At 60.8% G+C, this 10,396-nt stretch overlaps 1 protein-coding gene across 2 annotated transcripts; it reads left to right on the plus strand.

Annotated features, from left to right (window-relative positions):
• The first annotated feature begins 1,461 nt into the window (after positions 1 to 1,461).
• RGS14 (regulator of G protein signaling 14) lies at positions 1,462 to 9,468 on the plus strand. 2 transcript variants are annotated; one of them, XM_061456703.1, is made up of 15 exons: positions 1,462 to 1,585; positions 2,947 to 2,968; positions 4,142 to 4,296; positions 4,403 to 4,495; positions 5,051 to 5,194; positions 5,346 to 5,495; positions 5,682 to 5,802; positions 5,891 to 6,015; positions 6,092 to 6,295; positions 6,382 to 6,458; positions 6,628 to 6,754; positions 7,066 to 7,147; positions 7,313 to 7,365; positions 7,573 to 7,684; positions 7,978 to 9,468. In XM_061456703.1, the coding sequence occupies exons 1-15, from the start codon at positions 1,541 to 1,543 to the stop codon at positions 8,196 to 8,198; spliced, it is 1,731 nt and encodes a 576-aa protein (XP_061312687.1). In that variant the 5' UTR covers positions 1,462 to 1,540; the 3' UTR covers positions 8,199 to 9,468. The 2 variants fall into 2 exon arrangements, with proteins under 2 accessions (XP_061312687.1, XP_061312686.1); XM_061456702.1 differs by having other exon boundaries at positions 1,481 to 1,585; positions 2,947 to 3,871.
• Positions 9,469 to 10,396: the final 928 nt, after the last annotated feature.

Here is a 10,396-nt window from a genome sequence, read left to right on the forward strand (position 1 = left end):
CTGCATTAAATACATTAATGAGGCAATGTCTTTGATTCTTTCATGCCGCAGTTTGGCCCTCAGATCAGGTTTCCTAGCAGAGGTTATCCTTGTGGTGAGGACCGTGAGTCACGCACTCTTGGTGAGACATTCTTATTTATAACTCCTGTTACAAAGCCAAGCCAAACACCACAGCTCTGCTCTAACAAAGGGACAGGGAGCAGCACCATCACCCCCTGCCCCACTGCTGCTCTGAGCTGCAGCAGGGGCCAATGGGGCAGCAGCAGGGACCACACTCCACTACCCCTGCCCGGAGACCCCCTGCCAGGGCTGCGGCTGATAATGCCACACTGCTTTTGTGCATGTTCACAGTGGGAACACTTCATTTTTCTCCGCATAGATCTGCACCCGACTTAATGTTAGGGTTCTGCTTTTGATAGGTTAATCACCCACCTTACGTCCCAGTTATTAGCATTTCCATGAGCAGGTTGCCATGGTGCTCTGCGGTTTATCCTCAAACTGTTAGTTACTTGTATTTTCCTAACAAATATCCTAAAATATCCTTGACTGGTTTGTGGTTGCTGATCAGCATGGAACGCCGACCTTAGGAGATGGGCAAAACTGCTTAGGCATCAGTTTGGTGGCTCCAAGCGGCAAGTCCGCTACTCCTCTGCCAGGCCCTGCCAGCATCCGTGGTGCAGGCAGCTCTCCCTGGCAGCAGCACCGGCACGGCCCTCGGGGCCACCCCCAGGCCCATTGCATGGCACAGGGCTGGGAGCAGCCACATGCCCTAGTTACATGCGGCTGCCTCCCAGCCCCATGCCGTGCAATGGGCCTGGGGGTGGCCCTGAGGGTCGTGCCGGTACTGCTGCCAGGGAGATGGGAATGGGATCATGGATATGAATGGAGGCAGGAATAGGGGTGGAGTTGGGGATGGGTATTGGGATGGTGACAGGGACAGGGATAGGGATGGGGACTGGAATGGGAATGCAGTTAGGAACAGGGATGCAGATATGGATGCAGATGGAGGCAGGGGTGGGAACAGAAATGGGGATGTAGATGTGGATGGGAACAGGGATGCAGACAGGGATGGGGTTGTGGATGTGGATGCAGATGGAGATGGGGAAAGGGATAGGGATGGGGATAGAGATGTGGATGTGGATGGGAACAGGATGCAGGCAGAGATGGGGTCATGGATGTAGATGCAGATGGAAATGGGGAAAGGGATGAAGATGTGGATGTGGACGGGAACAGGGGTGCAGACAGAGATGGGGCCACGGATGTGGATGCTGATGGCGGCAGGGACGGGGATGCGGCGGGGCAGCGGCACCGCCTGTCCCGGCGCTGGAGCCGGTGCCTGCCGGGGCGGTGCAGGGGCCGGTGGCGGCGGCGCGGGGCGGGAGGGCGGCTCCGCTCCCCCCGCTGCGGTCTCGGTTCCCAAGGCGACACTTCCTGTGGCAGCCGAAAGCGGTAGTGCCGGGGAGCGCCGGGAGAGCCGCGCCGGGGATGCTGCGGGGCCGCGGGCCGCGCCGGTAGCGCGCTCGGCCGGGCGGTGCCAGGCATGCAGGGCAAGGCCAAGCTGCTGCTGGTCCACAACGGCCGCATGGTGAGTCCCTGCCTGGCCACGGGCGCCGCTCTCCATCCCCCGGGGATGCCCCACCCGGCGGCACGGACTGGGGCCGGGAACTGGGCAGGCGGGGGAGCGTGGAGTGGATAACGGGCAGGCAGAGGGCTGTACAGGGCTAGGTAGGAGGCAGGAGGGGCATTGTGCAGCTGAGTGCCGGGCAGGCAGAGGGGTGTATGGGGCTGGGCAGGAGGCAGGCGCTGTGCAGCTGGGTACCGGGCAGGCACAGGGGTGTGGGGTGGATAAAGGCAGGTGAAAATTCTGGGGCTGGGCACTGCACTTGGGTATTCAAAGCAAGCAGAGATGTAGAGGGGTATTAGGGCAGACAGCAGTATAGGAGCAGGCAGGGAGGGACATATGGGGATGGAGTAATAAGCAGACAGGGGTTTATGAGTCTGAGACGGCAATGTAAGTGGGGGTGTATGGCACTGGGGTAATGGACAAACAGTGGCATATGGGGATGGGGTTACAAGAATTAACAGTGCTGGGATGGGGAAGAGCAAGGAGCCGGCAAGATAGAGATATGTGGGGCTGGAGTAAGGGGCGTGGCAGCGGGATATGCGGTGGGGAAGAAAGGAGAGGGAAGAGTGGGATAGTGAGGCTGGGGTGTGTGGGTCTGGGATGGGGACACGCAGGCGGTGTGCAGGGTAGGCTGGGGTGTGTGGGGCTGGCAGGGTGGGGAGAACTTCAGTAGGGCCCCAGGCAGGCGATGAGAGGCAGCACCTCTTGGCTGGGCTTTGACTGTGGAGGCTCTGCCCATGTCCCTGCTTGCTGTGGGTTCTGGGGTACCGCGTCCCCATGGCTGGTATCTGGGATGGCCCAAGGGGTGCTGTAGGGCTTCCTGTCCTGCTGAGCCCTGGGCTAGCAGCTTCCAGTCCCTAGTTTGGGGCATCTGCAACTCCAGTAGCCCCGGCCCCAAGGAAGGAGGGAGCAGGCAGTTTGCCTGCCTAGGTCTGTGGTTGTCCTTCCTTCCCTCCCCTCCTCCCCTCCTCTTCCTGTGCTGAGGAGGCTGCTTCTCTCCTCTCTGGGCAGCGGTGGCAGGGTTACATCCGATAGCATCTGCCCTTTCCCAGCTGCTGGCTGGCCCCAGGGAAGTAGATGTGCAGGAGGTGGAAGAAAAGCTGTGCATCCCTTGTAACCCCCCACCCCTGCTCACTGCTGTCCTGCCTCTGCCATGGGACAGCCGTTCTGGTTCCAGCTATCACAAGAGCAGTGTTTGCAGGCAACCTGTGTCCTGGGTTTGGACTGGTCTTGCCCTGGTGGTGCTGCTCACCCGGGTACCGCTCCACCACGCTGGCAGGTGCCGTGTGGCCCCTCTCACCTCTCTTCTCTCCATCCCACAGGGTCCGGCTGTGTCAGATGGAGGTAAGACTGCTCTTTGCTCTGCTGGAGCCCAGCATCATCGGCAGGGGAGGGGGAAGCCAGAGGCAGCCTGATGCCAGGGGCAAGGAGCTAGCCGAGAGCCAGGTCCTGTGTCAGTACAGGCTGTGCCATGGGCGAGTGCATAGCCGGGCCCCTGCGGTTCTGGGATGAGCCCTCTGAAAGGGACTCACCATACCCCCATTCATCCCATTGTGCCTGTCCCTCCTGCTCAGCTGGCACCCTTGGGTGCTGAGGGCTGAGAGGCTTCCTGGGGCAAGCAGAACCTGGGTACCAGACAGCCCCCGGCTTCCTGAGGGAGTCTGTTTGTCCATCTGTCTCATTGTGTATCAGATATCTCAGTCCATTCACCCATCTCCGTCCCGCTGCAGGATCCTTCCAATGCGGGATGCTGGTGGCTGATGTTCCCACAGGCAGAGTGTGTGCACTTACCCCCTGTTCTGGACAGGAGGGAAAGGGTGGGGAGCCCAGCAAAGCAGGAGCCTGACTCCTCCTCTGCTCCTGCCAGCTTTGCTGGGAGAGACCTTTACCTTCTCTTGCAAATGACTCTCTTGCCAATTGCTCACCATCCAAACCAGTTCAAAAGCTGGAGTTGCCCTTGGGAACTTCCATCTTTTTGATGGAGGGATTACATTGGAATGCTTGGTCACCTTGGGTTTCCCCAGGAGAGGGTTTCCTCTGGGTTGGGAGCTGGAGATGACACTTTCTGTGCCCTCCTCTCACTGGGTTTGTTCCTCGTCATGGCTGGAGGAATGGTGAACGAAATCAGGACCCCTACCCATCCTCTGAGCTTCCCTCCATGCTGTGTGCATCCCAGGTCCCCTTCCTCCCCACTTTCCCTCCCTGGCTGGGTGCCTTCCCCACACATCCGCTTTGTTCCCCTGGGAAGTGAGTCACTGGTGGAGTCATGGTGACACAGGGAGGAGAGGCCGGTGCTGGCAGGGAGGCTGCCGTGCCAGAAAGTGCCAGCTCTGCCATCACCAGCTCAACCCACCAAGGATGCTGCTGTGATGCTCCTTGTGCTCCCTGTCTGAGGGCTGCTGGCTCTGCTTGGGATGAGGTGGATGAAACTGATGCAGATACAGAGAGCTGCTGGTGACATGGGAGTGACACTGGGGAGCACCCAGGCTGCCAGGACTGACCCTTTTTCTCTCTCAGAGTTAAACGCCTCCAGGGCCCGCGGCAGCAACCACAGTGTGAACAGCCTGCCGGGACCCTCTGCCTGCTGCAGCTCTGCTCCGGGGTCTGTGGTCAGCTGGGCTGAATCCTTCGAGACGCTGCTGCAGGACCGTGTGGCTGTCACCTACTTCACTGTGAGTGCCACAGCCCAGTCCTTGGTCCCTGCTCCTTCTCACGACTGGCACCGGCTGCCCCACAGTCCTGGTGCCAGCCAGGCCAGCAGCTCCCTCTGCCCCACAGGAGTTCCTCAAAAAGGAGTTCAGCGCTGAAAATGTCTACTTCTGGCAGGCATGCGAGCGGTTCCAGCAGATCCCGGCCAGCAACACGCAGCAGGTACTGGCCTCCGTGCAGCCATGGTCACAGAGCTGCTGGGAGGGAGGTGGGCAGGCATGGGAGTAGCTGTTGTGCCTGCATGTCCCAGCAGACCCCTGCTGTGGGAGGCTGAGCAGGCTGGGTGCTCTTGTGGGAGGAATAAGGAGATGGATGTGATGTGTATCTGAAGGGTGTGCTTCTCCGTCGTGGAGTGGCCAGAGGGTGGAGAGTGCTGCTGGCAGAAAAAGAGAGTCCAAGGGCAGAGAGCTGGATTGGGATCATGGGGACAGATCCACACAGCTGGAGGGACAGTTCCTGCCTTCAGCTGTATGTCTGTGGAGAGACTGGTGTGTTGTGCCCAGAGCTTGGCACTGGGTGGGAATGCCTGGCTCCAGTGCCCATCCTGAAGCCCAGATACCGAGCTGGTCCTAAGGGGACACTCGGTCCTTCAGGGCTCAGGTTCCTCCATGGGGTGAACCAGGAGCTCCCTGCAGGGTAGCAGTGAGGAAGGGGCTCCTGGCCTTGGCCTGACCCCCCTGCTCCCGGCCTCAGCCTGACCTCCCTGCTCCCCTCCAGCTGGCCCAGGAGGCACGGCGGATTTACGATGAGTTCCTCTCCAGCCACTCCATCAGTCCCGTGAACATCGACAAGCAGGCCTGGATTGGGGAGGAGATGCTGGCCACCCCCTCCCCAGACATGTTTCGCACCCAGCAGCTCCAGGTACAACAGCACCTGCAGGATGGGAGCTTTGGGACCACCCCGCACATCACCCAGCATCGCTGCTGTCACCATGGGGCTGTGCCACGGGGCAGTGGCTGGGGCGAGCTGTGGGTGGGCCGGGGTCTTGAGCACACACGTCCTCCTTTTGCAGATCTTTAACCTGATGAAGTTTGACAGCTACACACGCTTCGTGAAATCCCCGCTCTACCAGGCCTGCCTGCGGGCAGAGAGCCAGGGGCAGCCCCTGCCCGACCTGCGGCCCCACTCCCGCAGCAGCAGCCCTCCGCCCGACCTCAGCAAGGTGAGTGGGGTGGGAAGGAGGGGACGAGGGCCTGTCCCTTCACCTGAAATGATGTTGGGTCCCTTCCTTGCTGCTCGGAGCAAACCCAGTCCCAGGCTGAGGACAGACAAGCAGGCAGGGGACTAGCGAAAGGGAAGGGGCAGCCTCGGATGTCCCCATGCTGAGATGCTTCTCTGTTCACCCCAGAAGTCAAAGCTGAAGCTGGGCAAGTCCCTGCCTCTGGGTGTGGAGACGGCAGGCAGTGGTGCCAACCGCAGCCCCCGCCGCTCCTTCAGGAAGGGAGAGAGGAGGGAGCCCTCCTGGGCAGGTAGGTGCTGTGCCGAGTGGGGCAGAGGGACCACACCACCCCCAAACAGTGTCTGTATTCCCTATCACTGTCCTTCTGTCTGTCCTAGATGGGGGAGAAGGTGGTGGGAGTGCCATGCTGTGGCGGGAGTCCCAGGGCTCACTCAACTCCTCCGCCAGCCTGGACCTGGGCTTCCTGTCTTCAGGAAGCACGGCCCCAAGCCCCTGGACAGAGGTGAGTTGTCCCCATGCCGGCCCCACGGCATCACTCTGCCACCGGCTGGGCTCATCGCGCCGCATCGCTCCTGCAGGGCCATCGGAAGAGTCTGGGGGGCAGTGAGGCAGAGCTGCCAGCCAAGCCCATGAAGTACTGCTGTGTGTACCTGCCCGACGGCACAGCCTCGCTGGCCTCCATCCGGCCTGGCCACTCCATCCGTGACATGCTGGCGGGGATTTGTGAGAAACGTGGCTTCAGCCTCCCCGACATCAAGGTCTACCTGGTGGGGAATGAGCAGGTAGGAGGGGCAGAGAGGAATGTTGCCTCCAGGCTGGGACCACGGGCTGTTTTGCTTGCTCTCTCCTTATGGTTTGGCTTTTGCAGAAAGCGCTGGTGCTGGACCAGGAGTGCTCCGTATTGGCAGACCAGGAAGTGAAGCTGGAGAACAGGATAAGCTTTGAGTGAGTGGGAGCTTTGGGGCTGATGCTGTTTCTCGTACGTCTGGTCCACATCATGTGCAGCCATGCACTGTGACCCACACCCAACTGCCCCCAGGCAGTCCCAAACCCCTTGCTCTGCCCCTGCCTGTCTGTGTTTGCCTCCAGGCAGTCTCTTCTCCCCCATCCACAGCCTGGAAATCTCCTCCCTCAAGAAGACCATCCGCATCACAGCAAAGCCAACCAAGCGCATCCGGGAAGCTCTGCAGCCTGTGCTGGGGAAGTACGGTGTGAGCGTGGAGCTGGTGCTGCTGCGGAGGGTGAGCACTCACCCAGCCTCCTGCAGACAGGATCCCGGGGGGGGGAAACAGGTCTGGGGCTTGGGCCAGGGGCTGCTGACAGTGTTAAGGAGCAGTGGTCTGTACTGCAGGCACATGGAGGGATGCCAATGTTTGAGATGGGCCATGGCACCACATCCACTGTGAGCTTGAGAGGGGGACCCATGGGTGTGCTCTGCACTGTCCAGCCCATGACCCAGCAGGGTCTGGCTGGGGAGCTCACAGGTTCTTCAGCCTGGCTGCCTTTGCCATGCCACAGCGAGTGTGACACTTGCTGGTCCTTCACATTGCAGCAAGGTGAGCTGGCTGCCCTGGACCTGGAGATGCTGGTCAGCACAGTGGCTGCTCAGAAACTTGTCCTGGAAACGCCAGCAGGTAAAGTGTCCTCCTCCAACCCATGTTCCACCACAGAGCACTCACAGGGCCAGGCTGCTTTCTGCTGGCCATAGCTCCTGCTCCGTGGGATGGGCTTTATCCTGTCACAGTCTGGGCCAGGATTGGGGTACTGGCATGAGACACTGAGCATCACTTATCTTGCAGACATGCGAGTGACAGGGAGTGCTGCGGCTGCCCCATCCCCACTCAGGAGTGAGGTGAGCTCAAATCCCACTGCCCTGCTCAGGGATGCCCCAAGGCTGCTGCCATGGTCCATGGGGAACATATGTCCTGCTGCAACACTGGCACATAGCACAGGGCTGGACAGAGGGCACCAAGGGGGGAGCCAGGCTGTGGGAGGGTGATGGGGATGTGGCAGTGCTGCCTCCTTGCCCCATGGGTGAAGCCTGGGCTGCTCATCACAGGAGGGAAGCCCAACAGAAGAGCCTGATACACTGTGGGAGATGTCTTCCTCCTTCTCTCGGGCCCATTCTTCTGCTGCCACAAACCTGAACCGCCGCACCTATGACCTGGAAGGTGAGAGCTGGTGTGTCTGAAACCTGAGGGGCTGGGGCAGAACATGGGGTGAGAGACTCAGGGCCCCCAGTCTGCTGGGGGTGGATGCAGTGTCCTGTGAAGCTGGGCATGAGCTGTGAGGGCCCCAGGGTTCCCTGGTATGCTGGGGATATGCATGGGTGCTGGCATGGAGCTGGGACAAGGTGTGGGTGCCTGTACCTGTGACATGTTCAGGGTCACATCAGTTGGTGAGGGCAGCTGTTAGCACAAGAGCCCAAGTGCCAGGCTCAGGCAGACAACCTGCATTCCCCCAGGGCTCGTGGAGCTGCTGAACCGTGCCCAGAGCTGCCGGGCCAACGACCAACGTGGGCTGCTCTCCAAGGAGGACCTGGTCTTGCCTGACTTCCTCCAGCTCCCTGAGCAGGACAGCAGCGCCTGCGAGGGGCCGGATCGCCCGGGCTCTGAGGGGAGCAGCCATCCCCAGCCCGCAGAGCCCACTCCAGCTCAGCCTCCAGTTGACCACGAGCTCCGATGAGTTCTGCTGCACGTCTGCACCGGCGTGTGGTGCCCTCGGGCCATGCCGGGGTTCAACATGGGCTCAACCAGCCCCTGCCCTGCACTGCCAACACTGCCCGGACCACAGATCCATCCACGTCCTGCCCCAAACTGTCGTGTCGTGTCACTGTGAGTGGTTGAGCAGCTGCCATTGCCCCTCAGTGGGTCACATCCTGGTGCACGTTAAGGGTGTCCTGTACATAGTTTGAACCCTCGTTGCAAAGCACTTTGCAACATCTCACGTGCCTGGCACTGTCCTACCCAGTGCCTGTGGCAGAGCTGCCCGCCCAGCAAATCCTGCCTGTGCTGGGCTGGCACAGCCCCACTGACTGTTTGGGTAGGGAAAGCACCCAAAAGGTGTTCAGGATAGAGAGGGTGGGGTGGCAGCCCCAACCCTAGTGCTGTGGGCAGGCAGGGTCAGAAGTGTCCAGAGCTGAGGGCTGGATCCGGTCCCTGACCCTGCAGGAATAGGGATTCCCCATAGTTGGAGTGCATGGTCCTGCAGGCCCTGCAGAGCAGGTTGTTACTGTCCACACTGTGTGAGTATGGCTGGGCCTGATAATGCCATGACAGCACTGCTGTGGAGCAGGGTGCCTGGTTCCTGCGCCACACAGACCACAGGTCGTGCCAAAGGAGGCTTTCTCCCCCTTGCAGAGAGACCCTGTGGCTCCTGGGTGTCTGCTGAAGCGACCCACAGGAGCAGATCCCAGTAGGTCCCCTGCCCCAGCCTGGTCAGGACTGGAGGTGTTCAGCTCTCTGATGCCAGAGGAATGCAGCATCCCTGGGTGCTGAGCATCTCAGCCTGTGTGCAGGTACCCAGCGTGTGCCCAGCCTGCCATCTCTGCCAGCGGCTGGGCTGGGCTGTAACCTTGAGCCCAGCTCTGCCAGACCTGGTTGTGCTCTACAGGTCCCCATCCCCAGCAGCCCCATGTCCCCAGAGGTCCCAGATCCAGTCTGTGATGGAAGCATTCCCCCCAACAGCCAAGTGATCCCTCCATTGTCCTCACTTGCTGGGGCCCTGCTTGGCTGTGCCCTGGGGTCACCGCTCTGCCACCACTGCCCGGCAAGAGACAGAGGGTGACCCAAGGTAGCCCTGTAGCTCACGCAGGGACAAGGGCCATGGCCACCCAGCCCCACACTGCCGTGGCCAGCTGCAGCCCTGCAGCCCTGGTCACAGCCCTCTGTGTCTGTGGTGCTGCTCAGTCCTGTCTGTCCTGTGAAACCAGGGGAAATAAAAAGCATTGCCTTGACGTGCATTCCTCTCCTTCCTCCACCACTGAAGCCAGACGGTACTTTTCCGGGCAGTAATGTCCCTCCAGCCTTCCCATACCCCACAGAGCCACCCCAGGGCCAGGGCAGGGCTGGAGTCAGCCCTCGGCTCTAGTGCCACCCTGCCCTGCAGCAAGGAGCGGTGCCAGGAGCTTGTTTTCCCAGCACTGCTGATGGTGTAGGGGAAGCTGTGGGGCCGGCATGGCCAAGGACTTCAGCCCTGACCCTGTCAATGAGTGACAGCCAGAGCTGCCAGGGCCTCACTGCGTTAATGATTGTGTGGCAGCCAGCCAAGAGCCCCCGGGCACAGGGCAAGTGCGGACACGGTCCTCCAGCCCACTGCAGCCTGGCACAGGGCTCTGCGGGTGCCACTGGCTGTGCCCCATGAACAAACAGGTCCCCAACCCTCTGCCTCTGCTGTGTACCCTGCTGTGGCACCTCCCCGGCGTTTGGCTCCATTGGTTTGTGACCTGGTGGAGGCTCAGTGATGGTCCAGCAGTGGCAGGAGCACCCTGGGGTACCCAAGGGACCTCCACTTGCTCTCCCCATACAATTGCAGCTGGCTTGTCTTTGGTGATGGGTCCTGGGAGTGCCCAGTGATGGAGGCATGAGGATGTGGTGATTGTGTGGACTCTCTATGCCCACTCCCCGCAGTCACTGGGCTGGAGGAGCCTTTGGCCCTTGGCTCTCCCCGGGCAGACGTGGACAGGAGCTGACTGAGCACCCTGTGGGTGGATGGAAACTTGGCTAGAGGTGCGTAAACAGCAGGTAATGATAAACATCATCGAGGAGGTGGTGACAGCAGCGCTGGCGTCGCTCCCCTCCTGCCCACCCTATCACACATGCTGGGAAAACGCAGTCTCTGCCTCATGCAGCCCTCACAGTGCTGCAGGTTGTTCTACACCGAGC

Source organism: Pezoporus flaviventris, unplaced genomic scaffold (assembly GCF_033815535.1).
Source record: "Pezoporus flaviventris isolate CSIRO_AGI_PZ_B2104156 unplaced genomic scaffold, CSIRO_AGI_Pfla_v1 ptg000023l, whole genome shotgun sequence".
Lineage (NCBI taxonomy): Eukaryota > Metazoa > Chordata > Aves > Psittaciformes > Psittacidae > Pezoporus > Pezoporus flaviventris.

Coding starts and splice junctions, on each gene's coding strand:
- RGS14 (XM_061456702.1), top strand. CDS start 3,622: ATGCTTGGTCACCTTGGGTTTCCCCAGGAGAGGGTTTCCTCTGGGTTG. Junction 7,366..7,572: donor CATCCCCACTCAGGAGTGAG/GTGAGCTCAAAT, acceptor TGCTCATCACAG/GAGGGAAGCCCAACAGAAGA. Junction 7,685..7,977: donor CCGCACCTATGACCTGGAAG/GTGAGAGCTGGT, acceptor GCATTCCCCCAG/GGCTCGTGGAGCTGCTGAAC.